This window comes from Lipotes vexillifer, unplaced genomic scaffold (assembly GCF_000442215.2).
Source record: "Lipotes vexillifer unplaced genomic scaffold, Lipotes_vexillifer_v1.1 scaffold104, whole genome shotgun sequence".
Taxonomy (NCBI): Eukaryota; Metazoa; Chordata; class Mammalia; order Artiodactyla; family Lipotidae; genus Lipotes; species Lipotes vexillifer.
In genome coordinates, this window is record NW_006789458.1 from 1,137,578 (window position 1) to 1,162,376 (window position 24,799).

Genomic DNA, 24,799 nt, shown 5'->3' on the forward strand with positions numbered 1-24,799 from the left:
AAAAAAAAAAAAAAAAAAAAAAAGCTGGCTTGATAAAAGTATCTTTTCAGAGTTCTGACTTTAAACAAAGAACTTCTAGGGGGAACTTTCATTTCTCTTTCTGTATCTTGGAGATGTAAATATTCTAGCTGATCTTCCTAGAGCATTCTGTGTGTGTGTGTGTGTGTGTGTGTGTGTGTGTGTGTGTGTGTTTGAAAACCTGATCTCTGCCATACTATTTTTGAGAGTAAACTTTCTGGATCTTACTTAGGTGACATCTTTCTCCACTCTCTTGCAGGGAAGCCTCTTGCTTCTTATTGGTTTGAATCACTATTAAAATATTTCATTAATGGCCAAATGATGGATCCTTTAAATTGGAGAAACTTCTAAATTGGTGGATTTTCTACAGTGCTCTCATTATAAACAGCTGTTTTATTGGTACCTATAAAAACAAAAATCAAGTTAAAGGTGGAAAAAAGAAATATATCTAATGGTCAACCTAAGAACTTCCTTAGCTTGAATCAAACAAAGAAAAGCAGATTAGGAAGCTTTATTTGTGGTCTTTGCTTCCCCTCGATAGCTCTTACAGATGTTAATAAAAACATTGGAATAAATTAATGTTAACAGGAAAAGAACATGTAAGAAAGTCTAGATACTTTTTCCAGCAAGGTAGAAATTTTTAAAAAGACATCTCAAATGAATAAAGAAATCTTTAGATAGTTATTTAAAATGGGATAAATAAAATGAATATTTATGTGATTACCTAAGGTTGAATGGGCCAAAAAGGACTCCCTACAGGTCCTCAACATTAAAAGCCAACAAGTCTACTTACCCCAGTTTAAAATATACACATATTAAGAGCTGAAAAAATTTACACTGAGATATCTGACCAGCAAGTATTTGGGTCAACAGTTGGGCTATAGCACCTGAGTTCCTTGGCTCAACCCCCTCTGGGGATCCCAGAGCCTTTTATATAAAAATAGATAAAATGGGCAGGGAATAAAAAGAAAGAAAAACTTCTAGAACAGGTCCTGTATGATCAAAGTTTGTTGATTGGATCCTAATGAAAACTAAAGGTATAAAAAGTGACAGAATTGAGATGAAATTGTATAAAATTGATATATTTAAATGGGCTTTATATAAGATGGTTATGTCTCTTTGTTTAATTATATTGCAGGATAGGCATGTTTCACTGGGGAATTCTTCCTCTGTGTGGTACTGAATCACTAGGTTGTGTTTCAGGGGGCTCTGAAGAGCTCCAGTTCTTTATGGCTCAGTGCAGAAAGAATTCAGTGAGAGGCAAAGTGATAGATAAGAAGTGATTTATTAGCATAGGAACCTTGTGAGGCTTACAAGTGGGTGGGTGAGAGGGTGCTGCCCCGAGAACATAGTGGGCTACAGTTTTATAATCAAATGAAAAATGGCGAGGGGGAAAAGACCAACTTATTCCTCATTCTTGAGTAGACATCAAGCTTCCATCATCAGCTCCTCCTCCAGGTTGGGCAGGGGAGTTTTCTTGTCCCTATATGGTCAAGCTGAGACTGTCATGGCACTATGGAAAAATTATTTCAGGTCTCAGTACAGTGAAGGTCTTTCACTTTGAAATGTCACCTTTCCATAAATTATTGTTTTTCATGTGTGTAGAGAACATGTCCCAGGGATTATTAACTTACTGAGCTTGCTGGGCAAGATGTGGGTCTAATGCCACAATTGTTTTATTGTTTGGGGGCATGTCTCATGCTTCTGCTGCATGGTTTTGTTGCTAAGCAAGCCTGATTGGTTTTGTGGTTAAGCAAACCTACTTTCCTGAGTGATCATCAACTTACGGGGTCCCCCATATTTTTTCTTTACTTACAATCCCCTAGTGGGATTAACTATTTAATCACCTTGTTTGTCCCTTTACTCTGTCCCTATCAGTATTATAAGCCAAGGCATATAGATCTGTCCCTCAGGAAATATTAATTGAACATATTAAAGGAAACTGATAGGGGTACCTGAGCCATACAAAAAGTAAAGCCTGGAAACTAACATTCAAGGGCTAATAAAAATAAAAATAGTGATGTTGCTCTCGGTTTAACTTGTAAACTCAGAAAGAAGGTCTTTGCTGAATGCCTTATACAAGCTTTTGAATGTATGATAAACTAAACTCTAATGTTCTAGAACATAGAGCTCATAAATTTCAGTTTAGTTAGAAATCTTCTCACTGATATAAAATACAGCTGGGCAAGTCAATCTTTTAGTATCCTTTAGGTGACAGACCTGTTCTTTGGGGAATTAAAAGCAACTATCTTTCTCTTGCAAATCTTTACAAACCAGAAAGTAAATTCAGGTCACAAGGAACTGAGACTGAGCCTAATTAGCTCAATCAGGCATAACCTGACACCAAGGGGAAAAAAATGACAAAGTGACAGTTTTAAAATTCAAACCAAACTTTACAAATAGTAAAGCCTTAGTCATCTGAGCAAACAACTTAATGTCTTCCAACTGTTCTTTGTAAACTAGTAAGTTATATTGTAATACCTGATTCATAACTGTTTTTTTGTTTTATTTATTTATTTTTTAGAGAAGCCATGAGATCTCTAGCTTTGCCTGTTTATATATCTGTGTACATATTATACATATGAGATAACTCTACCTCTGGAAGGTATTTTCAGAATTGAATTTATAAAGAGCTCAATTTTAAACTAAGCACATACAAATTAAATAGGAAAGAAACCGGCTAAAATGACTTTCAGGTTGATGTGAGCTGGGAAATATTCAATATAAAGTTGATACCTGGTATTAAAGTTAAAATCTGTTGATCTAATAGACATGTCTTTAGAGTCATCAACATTAAGTATAATATTTTATTGTGCCTAGGTTTAATAGAAGTCATATAAGACCTTATTATATCTATTACAAGAAAAATAACTTGATATAATGAAACTTTGTAGTAAATTTAACTGAGATAAAAAGCTTTTTGGTTAACTTTAAAAATAATAATATTTTAGAAATGTCTACTTAAAGTGATCTCTCCAGATATTTGGTAACAAAGTTCTAGTGTTGCTCTAATTTAAGTGATGGAAGTTTATTAAATAGCTAGGTGATTCCCAAATAACATAAGATACTGAGACATCAATTACTAAACAGAGAAACTAAAGGTATTTAGGACTATAAATAAATATGTTTGGTGCCACCCTGAGATGTTGTCTATAAGAAAATAAATGTTTTTTAAGAAATTATCACTGGTATTATGTTTACCAATCTACAGAATGCTAATGTAAAATACAGTTCATAATTGCTTACTTCTTAGTTTTCACTAGAAATTAAGGTTTTTAAGAGTTGAGGATTCTCATTTAAACATGTAATTAAAGTGAATAGGAATAATAAGGAAACATTCCAGTATACTGTAGGAAAGTAGAATGTGTGTTTTCAGTAAAGAAGTTATGAGGAATGGAATTACATTTTATTGGGGGAAAGTATGTCTTAGAGCTAGTTGTTTTTGGATGGAAAGATAAGGGATGAACAACTATGGATACAGAAAGTGATGAGAGATTATGGGAAGGAACTCTGAAGTTTTATGCATGTTCAGGATTAACAAATTTTAGACTGAAGTTGATTAAGTTAATGGATTTTGTTGTTAAGTAAGCTAGTACAAGACTGGAATTTGAAAAAAGTTTCTTAGAGTGCTCCTTTTTGATAACAGATTGTGTGAGTTTCTGTGCCCTTAAGTGATCTGTATTTGTTTTGTTTTGTTTTGTTTTTAATATTTTTGTGACTTTGGTTAAATGAATAAGTATTGTTTTGCAGTGACCTATGATCCTGTTGCATTTTAAAACCTTTTTTATATTTTTAACAAAATTTCTAAATATCAAACTCTAAAGTTCTTTTAGCCTCCAGCTGACACTGGGTTGCTTCGAAGGGCTTTGAAGGAACCCTGAGATATCTCCGAGAGAAATATTAAACTAATTAAGTTTATTTGGTATGTTAAATTACTTAAAGAAAATTGCCAAGTGATTGGAGATGAACCTTAGCTTATAATGTATAGATAAATGTCATTAATATACATATTCCAAAATTTATATTAAATTCCTAAAATCTGATATGCTCTGATATGTTGTCAGTCATAGTTCTAGTGATTATCTTAAAATGTTATATGGCACAGAAATATCCAAGTTTCTTGCCAATTGCATTGTATTCAAATCTTTAACCATGCTATTTTAAGTTTTGTCTTTTATAGACAATCATTATTTTACTCTGATGCTTTTACAAAAATGAGGATCTTCAAGAAGACTCATAAAAAGGACTTGTTTTAAACAAATATAAGTCTCTGATAGCCTTTAGATAACACCACTGAACTGAGGAACAAATGATAAAACTCTAATGGAAAATCTGATGACTTCATCCAGATCAACAGAAATTAATTTCATGGGACCAAATGAACTAAAAATTATTGTTTACAACTTTATGACTTTTTGTAAAATATACTAGTTTTAATCTTTGTTTTCCAAAAAAATCTTTCTTCTTATGCTATGTCCTACAACAAGTTGATAAAGTATACCTTTGTAAACAAAGATGAAACATTTAACTTTTTCTCTCTACCTGATTAATCCAGAATTTGGCTTCTCCAGGTGGCTCTCTTGTGAACTTGATGGTTTATTGCAACTGGATTATAATAATTGTTTTAATTTGTTCTTTGTTTCCAAGTTGTTTATGCTTTGTATCTCCCTGTTGCACTATTGACTTTATCAATGTTACTAGCTGTATTACTTATATCCTGTCTATTTTATAAGGTTGTTGTCTCTTACTGTCACCAGGCCTCCAACAAAATTGATGATGTTAGCTAAACATCTTGAGGACATAGATCACATTTACGAATCATAAAGTAATTGTAACTGTTAGAGAAATCAAATCAAAACTACAAAGAGGTATCACCTCACACTGGTCAGAATGGCTATCATCAGAAAATCTACAAACAGCAAATGCTGGAGAGGGTATGGAGAAAAGGGAACCCTCTTGCACTGTTAGTGGGAATGTAAATTGATACAGCTCCTATGGAGAACAGTATGGAGGTTCTTTAAAAAGCTAAAAATAGAATTACCATATGACCCATCAATCCAACTCCTGGGCATATACCCAGAGAAAACCATAATTCAGAAAGAAACATGCACCCCAATGTTCATTGCAGCACTATTTACAATAGCCAGGTCATGGAAGCAACCTAAATGCCCAGTGACAGATGAATGGATAAGGAAGATGTGGTACATATACACAATGAAATATTACTCAGCCATAAAAAGGAATGAAATTGGGTCATTTGTAGAGATGTGGATGGACCTAGTAATTAAGTGTGATTCTAGGTATAGGAAGAAGCAAAAAGGTAAAACATTTCATGAATCATAATAGACTAGTAAGACAGAGGATCCAGAGAATCTATAATTATCAACAGGGCCTAATCCAGAAATTAGCACCTGGAGTGACATATCAACAAAAATTTTTGCCTGATATGGGAAGAAACTCTGAGCACCGTGGGACAAAAATTGGTCATGAAATATCTCCCAAGTATCACTCAAATTTCAGACCAAGAGGAGGAACTAAGAAATCAAGTATGTCCTGCCACATCAGTAAAAAATATATCACAGTCGTCAATAATTGCAGTCATCTCTGTTGGTGAGCTGGTTAGTCCTGAGGGAACTCAGGAAGGGAACAAAGAATACTTGCCATCTAACAGGCATCAGACTACAGCCACTCTTGAAGTCGAGCCCTGAGGAAACTCAGGATGTAAAAACACTGGATACTGGCCCCAGGTAGCTGAGGTGTATATCAAAGGAATGATCTCAGTGAGTCCAGACTCTTGCATCTTCCCACATATAGAAAAGCACTAAATTCTTTAAATTGAGATATTTAGTTTTCTTCTATTAATAGTAATCTTTTGTTGCTCTTTGTTGGAAAACTCCTATATATCCTAGCTCGCCCCTCACTTCTTTGGAGCAGTTTTCTCAGGGTTACTTGAGATGCTGCCTCCTGGGCTTGAAGTCCTCAGTATGTCTGTCGATTAAAACATAACTCTCCAAAAAGAACTGTACAGTAATCAACACTTTATCTGAATGCTTGAATTGTATTATGAGTTTTGCCAGGTCACCAACATTCTGTTTGACTATATATTCCAAGAACCTAACATAGTAGGTACCAAAAAAATACTTGAGGCAAGACATTTGAAAAGTATCAAATAGCACTGGCAATAGAAAGTCTTTAGTGATAATTAGAAAAAGGTTTCATAGAGCAGCATGGAGCAGAAGTCAGACGATGGGTGAAAGAAAGGTAAGTTAAAACAGCTAATATAGAATATTCTTTCAAGAAGTTTGAAGAGGAGAGAAAGCTGGGAAGGAAATTTAATGGTTGGTAGTTACAGCTGAAGGAAGAAGACAGTAGAGAAGGAGACTATATTTTTTTGTTTTAATAAATTCTACAAATTAAAATATTTTATGTCAAAAGAGTTTAGCTTTTACTAACTTTCATGCTTTAGAATTTAAATATATATATTTTTTGTTTTAAGTTAGTGACAGAATAATAAAGTGTGCACATTGTGTTTGTACTGTGCTTAGATACTGTTTTCATTATGGTCATTGAGTCTGTTTCCTTCCTTCTTCAGAATCCTGCCATTAGTATAGAAATGAACTGCATCGATCTATTACAAGTAGAAGGATATAATTTGATAGCTGCCGGAACCTTAAATGGTGGGATCACCTTATGGAATTTTGTAACATCTACTGTCAAAGAAGTGTGAGTTGCATTGTTTCCTTAAATAATATAATCATTTCCATAAAAAGTTGAGCTGCAGAAAAGCCAGAGTAACATTCAATACTCAAAAAATATAAATACTTAAAAATATAAAGCAATAAATAAAAGGGATGATAACTCTCTCAAGGAGGCTTTCCTGGATGTTATGCTCACAAGGAGACTATGTTCTAAGTGTCTAAATCCCAGAATGAATAAAGTGAATCTTAAGTATATGTATTCCCAAGTGCTTTTACATTTACTCTTCTTGAGTATGTACTAGAGTATGTACATGCTTTCCATATATAATCTTGTCCAAATTCATAACCTTAACAAATACTTAAAATACATAATAATTTTAAATAATAACCTCATAGCTTCAAGCACACATATCCAATTGCCTACTGGCAATTACACCATCTGGATTGCCAACAAGACCCTTAAAGTCCCACATGCCCAAATCTTCTTCCCAACCTACCCTCCCTCAAAACATCCTTTCCTGTATTCCCATTGACACCACTATCTACTCAGTCACCAAAATCAAATGGTGAGAAGTATTCAAGAGGGGTTTTCCTTCTTATTCACCACCCCAACACACCCCAATTACTACAGGTCAATATTAACAAGGGCATGACATATGTAATTCTACATCTCAACCAATTAGGTTTGCTCTGCTCCACAAACTTTACCCTCCCCTTGCAATCCATTTCTAAATGTCCTTACCACTGATTATAAAGGAAATAATGTAATATTGTATTATTTGTTATGGATGGATTATAAATAATAAGCTTTCCCCAGTTGTGTAATTGGGCTCTAAGCAAGGGCCATGTATGAAAACCTTATGTCAAGAGAGTTTGTAAAATTGTACTTTGAGGTACAAGATAGCCAAGAACTTTAACAATGAATTAAAAATAAAATCAATTCTATCTAAGCATTTGGGGGAAGGAAAGAGGTATAAAAGGAGGAGAGGAGAGAGTCAAAGAGGACAAGGGAAAAGAAGGAAAAAAAGCAAAAGAAATCTCTGCCTGTCTAGCTATAGTACCTTGCTTACATCTACCTGGACTCCATGACCCTTTCCAGTCTATGTCAGAGTTTTCATTTTCAGCCAATTTTTGGGAGGAAATAGCCCTTTCTTTTTTGATTCTGGGTATATTTTCCTTTGAACCTTTAGCTGAAGTATCTGTTTCGGCAGACCCCTCCTCTGTACCTCAGCTCAGGTTCTACTAGGTCCTGCCACTAGAATTCCTGTCATCCTTCAGTTCCTTCCATTCAACCCTTGCCCTTAGGCTTTTCTCACAGATTGTATACTTGTCATTTTATTCCTATATCAATATACACTGCACAATTCCTCACCTTCTTATTAATTCAGTTCTCACATTGTGTCAGCTTGTGTATGACTCACTGCTTAGGGAAAACATATAGACTAAAAAGGCAAAGACAATAGTCCTACTGCCACAGCTTAAAAGAGAGCGCAGCTCCCCTGAGAATATTCCCAATTCAAAGGTGAAGATATTTTTTATTGAAGTGCTAAGCATTTTACCAAAGGATGCATGCAAATCCAGTATCCAATCAAAGAAAAATAACTGACGGTAATGGGTCATACACAGTGTCCTCTTCATATAACAAGATGATTATATAAAAACAATTGATTTAGAATCACTGGAGTAATTCACATAGCATATAATTTAACACAGAACTGTCCAAGGTAATTTAGGCCTAGTTTAAAGACTCTAAAGTTGAACATGGTTTACATATTCCTGGTGGGGGCCATTTCTACCTCTACCTCAAACTTTACTTTAAGATCCCTTCACCAGTCAGGAGAAATAAGCTTTCTCTTTCTGTTCAAAGCCCCATGCTTTTTTTGAGTGCAAACTAGAAATTGTTGTTGCTAATGAATAGTCCACTTCACTATTCAGTTTACCTGCAGAGCAGAAATATGTAAAAATTTTGAGCTCAACAAGTCATCAAACTTGCAGGCTCCTCTTTTGAGTTTGGTTCACTCTCCAGGAGGTCCTTCATCAATTGTCTGTCCAAATTAGCAGAGGCAATTTCCACTAAAGGAAAAAGAACAGTTTGCTACAAGGTCTATTTGCTATAAGGAGTGTCAAGTGTGGCTTAAAAGCCTACCATGAAGTGCCAGGACAGGCAGTGGAAGACCATCACTCTGCTCCCAGGAAATGGCCTAGGAAGGTGTTCTTGGGAATCTGGGCTAATGGGAGACTCAAGCAGCAAGAATAGTGTGATCATCAAATTACCTCCTTTTCTTCTCCACTTAATTATAAGCTACTTGAGGGTAGTAACTACATTTTATTCAAATTTCTCACTCTACTTATTCAAAGAGTAGAAATCTATTCTTTAAACTGTATGAAACTACCAGGAATTTATATGAGCTCACTCTGTGAACTATAGGTTGAAAAAATAGACAAGCTAATTGACTTAAAAGACTTCTAAGCACTAAAAGATCATGTTGTTATACAGAACCTTATTAAGGAAGGTACGTTCAAATGCTATACCTCTGGGTTTTCTCTCCATATTCAATGAACATTTCAGGAGTTGTTTAGTTCTGCATGGGATATATGATATAGTAATGTAAATTACCACATTTGTAAATTTTTATCTTGTAAATGTATGCTTATTCCTAGGTACAGACCTGAAGATTGCTTCACTGTGGACCCTGACTTGGATCCTAAACGCTTTAGAATTAATGACATACTGTTTCTCTTTCGTAACCCTGAATGTGCAAGGTAACTCAGTACTTATTGATCAAGAAATACTGTCTGGGACTTATGTGGATGATATAAAAAGAGTTCTCCTCATCCCAGCATTTAGGAAGGTACAGTTGATGGAAGACATAGTTGGGCTGACTAGTTGGCTTCAGCTTTCTTCCCTGTTATTGTTTTTGTAAGTGGATGCTGTGTGGGAATCTAATTTCCCTTACCACAGCTCCCTTTACAACAGTAGCAGAGAGAGAAAATGCTCACTTGACCATATTTGTAGCCAAAAGACAACTCTATGAGTACTGATGTAAAGCAGAAAAAAGGATTTATAGGGCAAATATGAAAGATCATATGGCAGCAGTTTTCATATGACATCTACTATAGCTGAGCAATCTTCATTTCTGAGAGAGCAGGAGATTTTTTAAAAAAATTGTAAGAAAAGGTGATTTTCCTGTTTGTATTTGCTTGAGAGCTCTGATTTCAGTAAACAATAGGCAATGGTAAACACATCTCTGGGGAGAAATCAAAGGCTTTTGTACTATCATCATCCAGAAGTGAGCCAGAATGTAACACCTTCCCTACCCCTTGACCTGAAAAGTTCTTATTCTGAGAATATGTTTAGGACCTCATCTGTATATATCTGCACCAGAACCCTAAGTCAGTTTGCAGCCCATTCTAGCAGAACTGGAAACTGTAGAGCAGAAGTTACCAGGTTTTCCAGGCCTCCCCACTGCCACCCCACTCCCCACCATTTCAGTGTCAGAGCCTCTGGGACAAAATCTAGCCTTAACAGTGGGACAGAGCAGATTTTTATTTCCCACACCCAGGCAGTATCCACAGTATCCACACCAGAATCCACAGATGATGGCAAGAGTAATCACCTGAAATTACAACAGAGGAGAGCGCCCTTTGAGTATGATAGATTATCTTAACTTTTCCTCTTTGGGCTTCCTCCCTCTCCTTGTAGGAGATCAAGTCAGGATTCCATATGTTCTTCATCCCAATGTGATTCTAGCAAGGGTCCACAGAGTAGTAAGGTAAGCAAGAAATAAGGAGAGTATGTCTTCCTGTTATACCCAATGTTGGTTCAAAAATAGTGATTTGTTGTATATAAGTCCCTCCCCTGCATGTATGTAAAAACTTTTTTGTTTTCCCTAAAAAGCAATGTCTAAACTGTCTTCATCTTTTTTTCCTATTTTTTCAAGGCTTTTACATCTGCAAATAATCATGAAGAAAATGAATTACATAGGCTACTTTTAAGTTCATAAAATAATAATTTTAGACTATCTCTTTTGCTAAAAAGTATCACACAATTACATACATTTCACAGAGGGAAGAGACAGCATGTAATTACATAATGTAATGTAATGCCATGGTTTTCAAACTGTGTTCTCAGTTCCAATTTTATATATTTTTACACATTTCATTTCTAGTTAGGATTTTGTTTGAAGGAAAGTTTTCACTGCATAAATTATTTTAAAAGCACTAGCTTAGTGGAAAAAAATAAACTTGTAAAGATATGTGTCTGACAGACTTGCACTTAAATCCAAGCGCTCCATTTATTATCTGATTAGCTTTAGAGATGTCACTTAATCTCTGAATTTCTGTTTCTTCATCAATAACAAGGGAATAATAAAACCTAACTGGCATGGTTGTGAATGGAATTAGAGATCATATACACCAAGAACACAGCATGAACTAGGTATTTAACTATTCTCGTTATTATGCTGCACTGGAGCCACTAGGAAAAGGTTGTGTTACAAATACCCTATTTATGAGCATGAAAATCTCTTAATACATCTTTTCAAAGAATTAATTAAAAAATAACTTTAAACTTAGTGCTTTAAGCCTAATGCTTAGAGATATAAATTTAACTATGAAAAAATCTATTCATCCGGTATATCTCATTTCCTTCCAATGTCATAGAAATATTATCTCTTTTTCTCCCCGAATTCAGGGAAGCAAACAGAGCATACATGACAGTGAGGTTAAAGGTCGGTATAAAATCTCCTCTCTTCCTTATAATAAAACAATTCCTTTGCAATAGCAAGTTTAGGTGATAGAATACTTCTAATTAACATATATTCTTTTTGTGACTAAATGTTAAGGTGCTATAGGATTCCGTAGTCTAAGAAGCAGAATTTCCATTAGGATGATACCTTTTAGTTACTAGTTAGTTAGTTAGTTACTACTAACTCTAGATTTTAAAAATCCAAAATATTACTGAGCTTCTTAGTCTTCAGCCCATTTCCCTAAAACTTATACTAGATTCATAAGCCATTTTGTAATGTGTAAGAGTTATACTGGATGTATATCTAGTTTTAGCTGCTATGTACAGTGCAAAGCCTTTTTCAATAGAACCCAAAATGAGCCCTTTTAGTTTTTTCCAGTGATACAGGATTCCATTTGTTAATGGTTTTTTGTTTCTGCCTGACTGAAGTTCTCTGGGATTAAAAAAATTCTAGACAAAAGAATGTGGGGGGTTTTTTGTTTTGTTTTGTTTTGTTTTGTTGCTATTTTCTTACCTGCCTCCTCTTTTACATTCTATAAAATTTGAACTTCCAAGTATAACAAACACTGGTAACTCACTAATTTTCCAACAGGTGAGCAAAAAGATGTCACTGTAGGTGAGCGACAGCCAGTGGACAAAAAACATCTGGAAAGCACCAATTTAACATATACTCAACCACCTATCCTTGTCACTGCACATGAGGATGGACATCTCCGTTTGTGGACCTTGGAGGTGATGGGGCCTGTTATTTTCCTGGAACAGCAAAGAATAGGAAAGATAAAAAGGATTATTGAATAAACCTTAGCCTTCTAAGGTTCCGTATGGCATCTAATTCTATTATTGTTCAATCTTCTAGTCAAAATCCTAGTTTTTCAGCCTGCTCACTGAAAATACTACTCAAAATTTATAATAGGTCAGTTTTGTAACTCAGAAGATCAAATCATCAACACTGCTAAGATAACTGCTGTATTTCAAATCTTTCTTTACATTGAGCTATGAATAAAACCCACCATATATTTCACTGGATATTTAAATAATATTAGATAATATAAATGATGAATATATCATTAAAGAATGTAAGAACACTGAAATGTTGAATATACATAAACTTTTAGTTATCCAAACTATTGGAAGAAGTTATTACAATAGTATTAAGAGTCCTTAAACATTTTACAGTGAAAAAATAACTTTCATGTACTAAAAGATTTTAAATGATTTGGGGGTGGAAAATGGGGCAGGGTTTGAATTGGGAGTCCAGAAATGGCAGAAGGAAGGATCTTGAGTAGACTGATGATGATGACAATGAAATTCTTAGAGAGGTAAGGGAGGTAGCACCACTTGTAAGGCTCCTTTCTAGAGGGAAACCCAGAAAACAGCAAGTTTTGTATGGCAGATAGTGAGATCCAACAACACAGAACAGCATAGCTGTCTGTTGGATAAAACCTCCCAGTTGATCAGTTGATCAACTCCCAGTTGATCAACTGATCAACCTCCCAGTTGATCAGTTGGTAAGTCAACTTATTAGTGACTTATAATAAGTCTTAACTTATTAGTGAGAAACTCTTGGCTTGAAAATGCTACAAAATATTGTAACAATAATTTTCCCTGTGATGATCCTGGTATTTGAGCAGTGCTTTTTTTCTTCCCCGATAAATAGATAATAAAAGTGTGAGAGCAATAGAAGAAGAAAAGATTATATCTAACTAAATCATAGGAAACAAGTGGCAGATTCAAATTTTTTCTTCCTAAGCTTTGATGTTTAATCTCCAAGTAGAGGAATGTATATGAAAGTCCTTCCCAGTGATGACATACTAAATGCCAAAAAACACTCTGCCAAATTTCGATCCTTATCTTGTGCCAGTATTCAAAATTAGATATTTCTGAAAAGGTGAATACAATATTCTCGCTTAAAATAAGTGAGATACACTTAAATCTGAAAAGAATGTTTATTTAAAAGGAGAATATGGGGCTTCCCTGTTGGCGCAGTGGTTGAGAGTCCGCCTGCCGGTGCGGGGGACACAGGTTCGTGCCCTGGTCCAGGAGGATCCCACATGCCGTGGAGCTGCTGGGCCCGTGAGCCATGGCCGCTGAGCCTGCACGTCCGGAGCTTGTGCTCCTCGACGGGAGAGGCCAAAAAAAAAGAATATGTCACTGGAAAAGGGTTGAGGAACTGCATGAAAAGGGTAATGGGAAGTGAGCGAAAACAACCCTCAGGTATAGAGGTGATCTACAATTATCAGTCTAAATGCTTATAATTATGATAATAGTTGTCTCCATTTTTATGAGTATTTAATTTCAAAGAAATAAGTCCCTATAGATAATTTCAAATTATTTTTATTACAAAGAAGAGAATCATGTTACAATTAGTAGACATAGTTCTTTGGAAAAATTATTTATCGAGAAACTCAACTCCAATATTGATATTTTATAGAATTTATTATCATACTTTATACAGGGAAGACTACTGAAAGATATTCTACCTTTCACAAAACATGCTGCCATTTCTCTGACATCGCTGTATACTGATTCATGTACCAGGATACTACTGACTGGAAATGTGGGTAAGTCACTACACTTATGTAGTTGGTCACAGGTATCTTAACAAACTGCATGGTATAAAAATGGATATAGGAAAATATGTGACATTTATTGAGACAAAAGGAAGGATGCCCAAGGTGCCAAATGAACAGAAGAATGAATGAATGTCAGGAAAACCTATTTCATTCCTAGCTCTTTATTTAAAGTAAGACATCTATTTCTTCTGTCTTTAAATTGGGTATAGGACTACCCATCCCCTTACTTTACATGTTGGGAAGAATGTAAAGTTTCATTTTTAATCTTAAAAGGGTTATGTTGCATTAATCTTTATTCTAAAGGGAGAAGTGTCATGAATTAGAGAAGAAAGAGATTATTTTTCTTAATAGGGGACTTTTTATATTTATTGTTATACCTACTACAGTTGGTCTTAATTCTTTCATGTAACACTATTCCTTTTTTTAATGCTTCCTTTCTATTTCCTTTCTTCTGTCTTTTGAATTAAGCTTAAGTTTTCTTTTCTTCTCTCTAATACTTTGAAAGATTATGTATATGCATAATCTTATGCACATGCATGTGTAAATACAGTTTTAAATTTTACTAGTGTTTACTTTTAAGTTTAAAAAAAAGTCAGTTTATTAGAAGTTAGACTGAAACCTCATCTTTCCAGGTAAACAGAAAGCTTAGCCTACATTACCTGTCTCTTTTTCCCACAGCCACTCCTTCACTTATTATTTGCTAATGTAATCTCGAGATTTGCATCCAGATACTGCTATTACATTAATATTTAAATTTTACATCTCCTCTTTTAAAAATGTTTTTTCATTTCAAAAGTTATTTTACAAAAGTTGCAACAAATTATTTTGCACCAACAATTATTTGAGTCTTCTGGAGATTATAGAAAATAATTGTTTATGTTTGCATTCAGTATTACCAGTAGGTTTACAATATTTATTTTAAGTTACCTTTATTTAAATGAACTTATTTACAAAATAGAAACAGACTCACATAGAAAACAAACTTATGGTTACCAAAGGGGAAAGCGGTGGAGGAAGGATAAATTAGGAGTTTGAGTTCAGGAGATACAAACTACTATATATAAAATACATAAACAACAAGGTCCTACTGTATAGCACAGGGAACTATATTCAATATCTTGTAATAAACTATAATGGAAAAGAATCTGAAAAAGAATATACATGTATAACTGAATCACTTTTCTGTACACCAGAAACTATCATAAATCAACTATACTTCAATAAAAATAAATGAATAAAGTTATCTTTATTTTATTTGTTTCTTATTGCTCATCACCAGTCCTTTTATACTCTGATCATTTTATTCTTGACTTCTTATCTTTATTTATCTGTCAATCTTCATAGTTTCCACAAACACTGTTTCTGTTTATAGCAGAATAGAGAAATCTAAAATCAGGCAAATTGTGTTCTTGCTTGTATATTTTTGCACAAACTTTACCTTCTATATGGTAAGCCTTTTCTAACAAAATACATAGAACTAAAATTTGAAATTATCTACAAAATTCCTAGAATGCACCTCTTTTACAGTTATCCCTCTTTGTCTCTGCCCAGAACAATTTTTCTATCATGTAAGCCATCTACTTCTTGAGATTTATAGTTTTTGCTGTGGTCTAGAAAAATAGGGTGGGGGTGCATTTGGGATCCAATCCAGTCTCATGTATATTATAATTAAAGAAGACCTCCTAGATTCTGACCTTAAGCTTCTTTTATCTGTGCTTTGGTGGATACTAGAAGAACTTTTATGGGGTTTGCTACTGAGTCACTATTTTAATCAGGCATCCTCAGACACCATTAGTTGTTGCTTTTCTGTTGTTATTAAACAGGGTTTATCTTTTAGATCAGTTTTAGGTTTACAGAAAACTTGAGCATAAATTGCAGAGTGCTTATATACACCTTATCCCTACTGCCACACTGCACACAGCCTCCCCCATTTTCAATATTCTGCACCAGAGTGATACATTTGTTACAGTCAATGAACTTACACTGACACATAATAATCACCCAAAGTCCATAATGTATAATAGTCCAACAAATGTGTAATGACATGTATCCACCACTACAGTATCATACAGAGTAGTTTCAATATCTGACAAAAACCCTGTGACCAGCCTATTTATCCTTCCCTCCTCTCTTAACCGAGCAATCACTGATTTTTATCATTCATTAAAATATATTTAGCACTTTCATTTATTTATTTATTTTTTATTGTTTTACATGATTTTTTAAAAAAATCTTTATTGGGGTATAATTGCTTTACAATGGTGTGTTAGTTTCTGCTTTATAACAAACTGAATCAGTTATACATATATATATGTTCCCATATCTCTTCCTTCTTGTGTCTCCCTGCCTCCCACCCTCCCTATCCCACCCCTCCAGGTGGTCACAAAGCACCGAGCAGATATCCCTGTGCCATGCGGCTGCTTCCCACTAGCTATCTGCCTGACGTTTGTTAGTGTATATATGTGCATGCCTCTCTCTCGCCCTGTCACAGCTCACCCTTCCCCCTCCCCATATCCTCAAGTCTGTTCTCCAGTAGGTCTGTGTCTTTATTCCTGTCTTACCCCTAGGTTCTTCATGACATTTTTTTTTCTTAAATTCCATATATATGTGTTAGCATACGGCATTTCTCTTTTTCTTTCTGACTTCACTCTGTATGACAGACTCTAGGTCTATCCACCTCATTACAAATAGCTCAATTTCGTTTCTATTTATGGTTAATATTCCATTGTATATATGTGCCACATCTTCTTTATCCATTCATCCGATGATGGGCACTTAGGTTGTTTCCATCTCCGGCCTATTGTACATAAAGCTCCAGTGAACATTTTGGTACATGACTCTTTTTGAATTTTGGTTTTCTCAGGGTATATGCCCAGTAGTGGGATTGCTGGGTCATATGGTAGTTCTATTTGTAGTTTTTTAAGGAACCTCCATACTGTTCTCCATAGTGGCTGAACCAATTCACATTCCCACCAGCAGTGCAAGAGTGTTCCCTTTTCTCCACACCCTCTCCAGCATTTATTGTTTCTAGATTTTTTGATGATGGCCATTCTGACTGGTGTGAGATGATATCTCATTGTAGTTTTGATTTGCATTTCTCTAATGATTAATGATGTTGAGCATTCTTTCATGTGTTTGTTGGCAGTCTGTATATCTTCTTTGGAGAAATGTCTATTTAGGTCTTCTGCCCATTTTTGGATTGGGTTGTTTATTTTTTTGTTATTGAGCTGCATGAGCTGCCTGTAAATTTTAGAGATTAATCCTTTGTCAGTTGATTCATTTGCAAATATTTTCTCCCATTCTGAGGGCTGTCTTTTGGTCTTGTTTATGGTTTCCTTTGCTGTGCAAAAGCTTTGAAGTTTCATTAGGTCCCATTTGTTTATTTTTGTTTTTATCTCCATTACTCTAGGAGATGGGTCAAGAAGGATCTTGCTGTGATTTATGTCATAGAGTGTTCTGCCTATGTTTTCCTCTAAGAGTTTGATAGTTTCTGGCCTTACATTTAGGTCTTTAATCCATTTTGAGCTTATTTTTGTGTATGGTGTTAGGGAGTGATCTAATCTCATACTTTTACATGTACCTGTCCAGTTTTCCCAGCACCACTTATTGAAGAGGCTGTCCTTTCTCCACTGTACGTTCCTGCCACCTTTATCAAAGATAAGGTGTCCATATGTGCGTGGGTTTATCTCTGGGCTTTCTATCCTATTCCATTGATCTATCTTTCTGTTTTTGTGCCAGTACCATACTGTCTTGATTACTGTAGCTTTGTAGTATAGTCTGAAGTCAGGCAGCCTGATTCCTCCAGCTCCATTTTTTGTTCTCAAGATTGCTTTGGCTATTCGGGGTCTTTTGTGTTTCCATACAAATTGTGAAATTTTTTGTTCTAGTTCTGTGAAAAATGCCAGTGGTAGTTTGATAGGGATTGCATTGAATCTATAGATTGCTTTGGGAAGTAGAGTCATTTTCACAATGTTGATTCTTCCAATCCAAGAACATGGTATATCTCTCCATCTGTTTGTATCATCTTTAATTTCTTTCATCAGTGTCTTATAATTTTCTGCATACAGGTCTTTTGTCTCCTTAGGTAGGTTTATTCCTAGATATTTTATTCTTTTTGTTGCAATGGTAAATGGGAGTGTTTTCTTGATTTCACTTTCAGATTTTTCATCATTAGTATATAGGAATGCCAGAGATTTCTGTGCATTAATTTTGTATCCTGCTACTTTACCAAATTCATTGATTAGCTCTAGTAGTTTTCTGGTAGCATCTTTAGGATTCTCTATGTATAGTATCATGTCATCTGCAAACAGTGACAGCTTTACTTCTTCTTTTCCGATTTGGATTCCTTTTATTTCCTTTTCTTCTCTGATTGCTGTGGCTAAAACTTCCAAAACTATGTTGAATAAGAGTGGTGAGAGTGGGCAACCTTGTCTTGTTCCTGACCTTAGTGGAAATGCTTTCAGTTTTTCGCCATTGAGGATGATGTTGGCTGTGGGCTTGTCATATACGGCCTTTATTATATTGAGGAAAGTTCCCTCTACACCTACTTTCTGCAGGGTTTTTATCATAAATGGGTGTTGAATTTTGTCAAAAGCTTTCTCTGCATCTATTGAGATGATCATATGGTTTTTCTCCTTCAATTTGTTAATATGGTTAATCACATTGATAGATTTGCGTATATTGAAGAATCCTTGCATTCCTGGAATAAACCCCACTTGATCATGGTGTATGATCCTTTTAATGTGCTGTTGGATTCTGTTTGCTAGTATTTTGTTGAGGATTTTTGCATCTATGTTCATCAGTGATATTGGCCTGTAGTTTTCTTTCTTTGTGACATCCTTGTCTGGTTTTGGTATCAAGGTGATGGTGGCCTCGTAGAATGAGTTTGGGAGTGTTCCTCCCTCTGCTATATTTTGGAAGAGTTTGAGAAGAATAGGTGTTAGCTCTTCTCTAAATGTTTGATAGAATTCGCCTGTGAAGCCATCTGGTCCTGGGCTTTTGTTTGTTGGAAGATTTTTAATCACAGTTTCAATTTCAGTGTTTGTGATTGGTCTGTTCATATTTTCTATTTCTTCCTGATTCAGTCTTGGCAGTTTGTGCATTTCTAAGAATTTGTCCATTTCTTCCAGATTGTCCATTTTATTGGCATAGAGTTGCTTGTAGTAATCCCTCATGATTTTTTGTATTTCTGCAGTGTCAGTTGTTACTTCTCCTTTTTCATTTCTGATTCTATTGATTTGAGTCTTCTCCCTTATTTTCTTGATGAGTCTGGCTAATGGTTTATCAATTTTGTTAATCTTCTCAAAGAACCAGCTTTTAGTTTTATTGATCTTTGCTATTGTTTCCTTCATTTCTTTTTCATTTATTTCTGATCTGATTTTTATGATTTCTTTCCTTCTGCTAACTCTGGGGTTTTTTTGTTCTTCTTTCTCTAATTGCTTGAGGTGCAAGGTTAGGTTGTTTATTCGAGATGTTTCCTGCTTCTTAAGGTGGGCTTGTATTGCTATAAACTTCCCTCTTAGAACTGCTTTTGCTGCATCCCATAGGTTTTGGGTCGTTGTATCTCCATTGTCATTTGTTTCTAGGTATTTTTTAATTTCCTCTTTGATTTCTTCAGTGATCACTTCGTTATTAAGTAGTGTATTGTTTAGCCTCCATGTGTTTGTATTTTTTACAGATCTTTTCCTGTAATTGATATCTAGTCTCACGGCTTTGTGGTCGAAAAAGATACTTGATACAATTCCAATTTTCTTAAATTTACCAAGGCTTGATTTGTGACCCAAGATATGATCTATCCTGGAGAATGTTCCATGAGCACTTGAGAAAAATGTGTATTCTGTTGTTTTTGGATGGAGTGCCCTATAAATATCAATTAAGTCCATCTTGTTTAATGCATCATTTAAAGCTTGTGTTTCCTTATTCACTGATCTTTAATGACTCTCCACAGTTTTGGCTTTTCCAGAATGTCATGTGGTTGAAATCATACAGTATGCAGCCTTTTCAGATTGGCTTCCTTCACTTAGTCATGTGCATGTAAGGTTCTTCCATGTCTTTTCATGGTTTGATAGCTCATTTCTTTTTAATGCTGAATAATATTCCATTGTCTGAATGCACTACAGTTTATCCATTCACCTAATGAAGGTCATCTTGGTTACTTTCAAATTTTGGCAATTATGAATAAAGCTGCTATAAATATTTAGCTGCAGGTTTTTGTGTGGACATACACTTTCAACTCATTTGGGTAAACACCAAGGAGCATGAGCTTTGGATCTCCTGGTAAGAGTATGTTAAGTTTTGTAAGAAGCTGCCAAAATGTCTTCCAAAGTAGCAGTACCACTTTGCATTCCCACCAACAATAAATGAAAGCTCCCTTTGCTCCACATCATCACCAGCATTTGATGTTGTCAGTGTTTTGGAAATTGGCCATTCTAAGAGGTGTGTAGTGATAGTGGCTTTAATTTCCATTTCTACAATGACATAAGATATGGAGCATCTTTTCATATACGTATTGCCTTCTTCGATGTTGTGTATGCTCAGATTTTTTTGCCTATTTTTTAATAGACTTACTTGTTTTCTGATTGTTGAGTTTCAAGAGTTCTTTACATATTTTAGATAAAAGTCCTTTATCAGATATATCTTTGCAAATATTTTCTCCTGGCTTGTCTTCTTGTTCCCTTGGTGGTACTTTTTGCAGAGCAGTAGTTTTAAATTTTAATGAAGTCCAACTTATCAATGATTTGCTTCAGAGATCATGCCTTTGGTGCTGTATCTAAAAGTCATTACCAAACTTAAGGTTGTCTAAATTTTCTTCTATGACTTCTATGGTTTTTCATTTTATATTTAGATCTATGATTCATCTTCAGTTTTTTTTGTGTGAAGGGTACAAAATCTGTGTCTAGATTGAGAAGGTTTTTTTTTTATCATGAATGTGTATTGGATTTTGTCAAATGTTTTATCTGCATCTATTGGTATGATCATATGATTTTTCTTCTTTAGCCTGTGGATATGGTGAATTGCATTCACTGATTTTCAAACGTTGAACCAGCCTTCTATACCTAGGATAAATCCCATTAAGTCATAGTATATAACTTCTTTATATTGCTTACTTTGTTGAGGAATTTTGCATCTATATTTATAAGAGATTTTGGTCTGCAGTTTTCTTTTATTATAATATCTTTGTCTGGTTTTGGTATTATAGTAATCCTGGCCTCATAAAATGAATAAATAACTATTCCCTGTGCATCTGTCTTCTGAAAGATACTGTAAATAATTGATATTCTTCCTTAAATGTATGGTGGAATTCACTATTAAACCCAAGTTGACCTGATGTTTTCTGTTTTGGAAGATTATTAATTACTGATTTAATTTCTTTAATAATATAGACCTATGTAACAAAACAAGCTTTGGTAAATTTAACAAAATTAGAATCATTTCAAGCATCTTTTTCTACCACAATGCTATGAGACTAGAAATCAACTGTAAGGGGAAAAAAGCTATAAAAAACACAAACACTTGGAGGCTAAAGAATATGTTACTAAATAATGAATGAATCACTGAAGAAATCAAAGAGGAATCAGAAAATACCTGGAGACAAATGAGAATGAAAAGAGAACAATCCAAAAATCTGTGCGTCACAGCAAAATCAGTTCTAAGAGGACATTTTCTAGTAATACAAGCTTATGGCGGGAAACAAGAAAAGTCTCAAATAAACAACCTAATTTTACACCTAAAGCAACAAGAGAAAGAAGAATAATCAAAGCCAAAAGCTACTAGAGGGAAAGAAATCATAAAGATCAGAGCAGAAATAGATGAAATAGAGACTAAATAAACAATAGAAAAGATCAATGAAACTAAATTCTGGTTCTTTGAAAAGGTAAACAAAATTGATAAACCTCTAGCCAGACTCATCAAGAAAAAAAGAGAAAGGGCCTAAATCAGAAATGAAAAAGAAGGAGTTAAAATGGACACTACAAAAATACAAAGGAACATAAGAGATTACTATGAACAACTAAATGCCAATAAAATGGACAACCTAGAATAAATGGACAAATTCTTGGCAATGTACAATCTCCTAAGATTGAACCAGGAAGAAATAGAAAATATGAACAGACAAATTACCAGTACTGAAATTGAATCAGCAGTTTTAAAACTCCGAACAAACAAAAGTCCAAGACCAGATGGCTTCACGGGTGAATTCTACCAAACATTTAGAGACTAGTTAACACATATCCTTCTCAAACTATTCCAGAAAACTGCAGAGGAAGGCATGCTTCTGAACTAATTCTATTGTACAAGGCCAGAATCACCCTGATACCAAAACCAGATAAAGATATGACAAGAAACAAAAATTACAGGCCAGTATTGCTGATGAACATGGAGGCAAAACTCCTCAACAAAATACTAGCAAACCAAATCCAGCAACACATTAAAAGGATCATACACCATGATCCAGTGGGATTTATCCCACGGATGCAAGGATTCTTCAATATATGCAAATCAATCAATGTGATACACCATATTAACAAACTGAAGAATAAAAACCATATGATCATCTCAATAGATGCAGAAAAAGCTTTTGACAAAATTCAACACCCATTTATGATAAAAACTCTCCAGAAAGTTGGCATAGAGGGAACCTACCTCAACACAATAAAAGCCATATATGACAAATCCACAGCTAACATCATATTCAATGGTGAAGAGCTGAAAGTATTTCCTCTAAGATCAGGAACAAGACAAGGCTGTCCACTCTCTCCACTTTTATTCAACATAGTTTTAGAAGTCCTAGCCATGACAATCAGAGAAGAAAAAGAAAAGGAATCCAAATTGGAAAAGGAGAAGTAAAACTGTCACTGTTTGAGGATGACATGATACTATACATAGAAGATCCTAAAGAAGCTACCAGAAAACTACTACAGCTCATCAATGAATTCAGTAAAGTTGCAGGATACAAAATAAATACACAGAAATCTGTTTCATTCCTATACACTAACAACGAACGATCAGAAAAAGAAATTTAGGGAAAAAACCCATTTACCATTGCATCAAAAAGGATAAAATACCTGGAATAAATCTACCTAAGGAGGTAAAAGACCTATACTTAAAAAACTACAAGCCTCTGATTAAAGAAATTGAAGATGACACAAACAGACAGAAAGATATACAGTGTTCATGAATTGGAAGAATTAGCATTGTTAAAATGACCATACTACCCAAGGTAATCTACAGATTCAATGCAATCCCTATCAAAATACCAATGACATTGTCTCACAAAACTAGGGCAAATAATTTTAAAAATTTGTACAGGAACACAAAGACCTTGAATAGCCAAAACAACCTTGAGAAAGAAGAACAGAGCTGGAGAAATCATGCTCCCTGACTTCAGACTATACTACAAAGCTACAGTAATCAAAACAGTATGATACTGGCAGGAAAAAAAAAAAAACGGATACATAGATCAATGGAACAGAATACAGAGCCCAGAAATAAACCCACACACTTATGGTCAATTAATTTATGACGAAGGAGACAAGAGTATACAATGGAGAAGAGACAGTCTCATCAATAAGTTGTGCTGGGAAAACTGGGCAGCTACATGTAAAAGAATGAAGTTAGAACACTTTCTCATACCATATACAAAAATAAACTCTAAATGGATTAAATATCTAAATGTAAGACAGGAAACCATAAAACTCCTTGAGGAAAACATAGGCAGAACACTCTTTGACATAAATTGTAGCAATATATATATTTTTTGTATCTGTCTGCCAAAGCAAAGGAAATAAAAGCAAAAATAAACAAATGGGACCTAATTAAACTTAAAAGTTTTGCACAGAGAAGGAAACCATTGACAAAATGAAAAAAAAACTGAAATAAATGGGAGAAAATATTTGCAATTGATATTAATTGTATAAGGGATTAATATCCAAAGTATATAAACAGCTCATATGAATCAACATCAAAAAAAAAAAAACACCAAAAACTGGGACTTCCCTGGTGGGGTTGTGCAGTGGTTAAGACTCTGCATGCCCAATGCAGGGGGCCTGGGTTTGATCCCTGGCCTGGGAACTAGATCCCACATGCATGTTGCAACAAAGAGTTCACATGCCACAACTAAGGAGCCAGTGAGCCACAACTAAGGAGTTGGTGAGCTTCAACTAAGGAGCCCATGAGCTGCAACTAAGGAGCCCAGCTACCACAACTAAGACCCAACACAACCAAATTTAAAAAATAAAAAAATAAATCTAATTTTAAAAAATGGGCTGAAGACCTGAATTGACATTTTTTTCCAAAGAGGACATGCAGATGGCCAACAGGCACATGAAAAGATGCTCAACATCACTAATCATCAGCAAAATGCAAATCAAAACCACAATGAGATACCACCTCACATCTGTCAGAATGGCTAACATCAAAAAGTTTACAAATAACAAATGTTGGTGAGGATGTGGAGCAAAGGGAAGCCTTCTACACTGTTGGTGGGAATGTAAATTCGTGCAACCACTGTGGAAAACAGTATGAGGGTTTCTCAAAAAACTATAAATAGACCATATGACCCAACAATTCCACTCTTGGGTATACATCTGAAAAAAGCAAAACATTAATTCAAAAAAATACACCTAATGTTCATAGTAGCATTATTTACAATTGCCAAGATATGAAAGCAACCTAAGTGCCCATTAACAGATGAATGGGCAGAGAAGATGTGATATATATATATATATATATATATATATATATATATATATATATATATATATAAA

The 24,799-nt window shown here is 34.7% G+C and overlaps 1 protein-coding gene across 1 annotated transcript in view; it reads left to right on the top strand.

Annotated features, from left to right (window-relative positions):
* WDR64 (WD repeat domain 64) overlaps positions 1-24,799 on the top strand; it is a 155,248-nt gene that overhangs the window by 96,673 nt on the left and 33,776 nt on the right. Inside the window, exons 15-20 of the mRNA XM_007462623.1 lie at positions 6,611-6,741; positions 9,378-9,479; positions 10,420-10,489; positions 11,410-11,446; positions 12,056-12,195; positions 13,919-14,024. Of these exons, the coding sequence (XP_007462685.1) occupies positions 6,611-6,741; positions 9,378-9,479; positions 10,420-10,489; positions 11,410-11,446; positions 12,056-12,195; positions 13,919-14,024 (586 nt within the window). The remainder of the gene's footprint in view (positions 1-6,610; positions 6,742-9,377; positions 9,480-10,419; positions 10,490-11,409; positions 11,447-12,055; positions 12,196-13,918; positions 14,025-24,799) is intronic.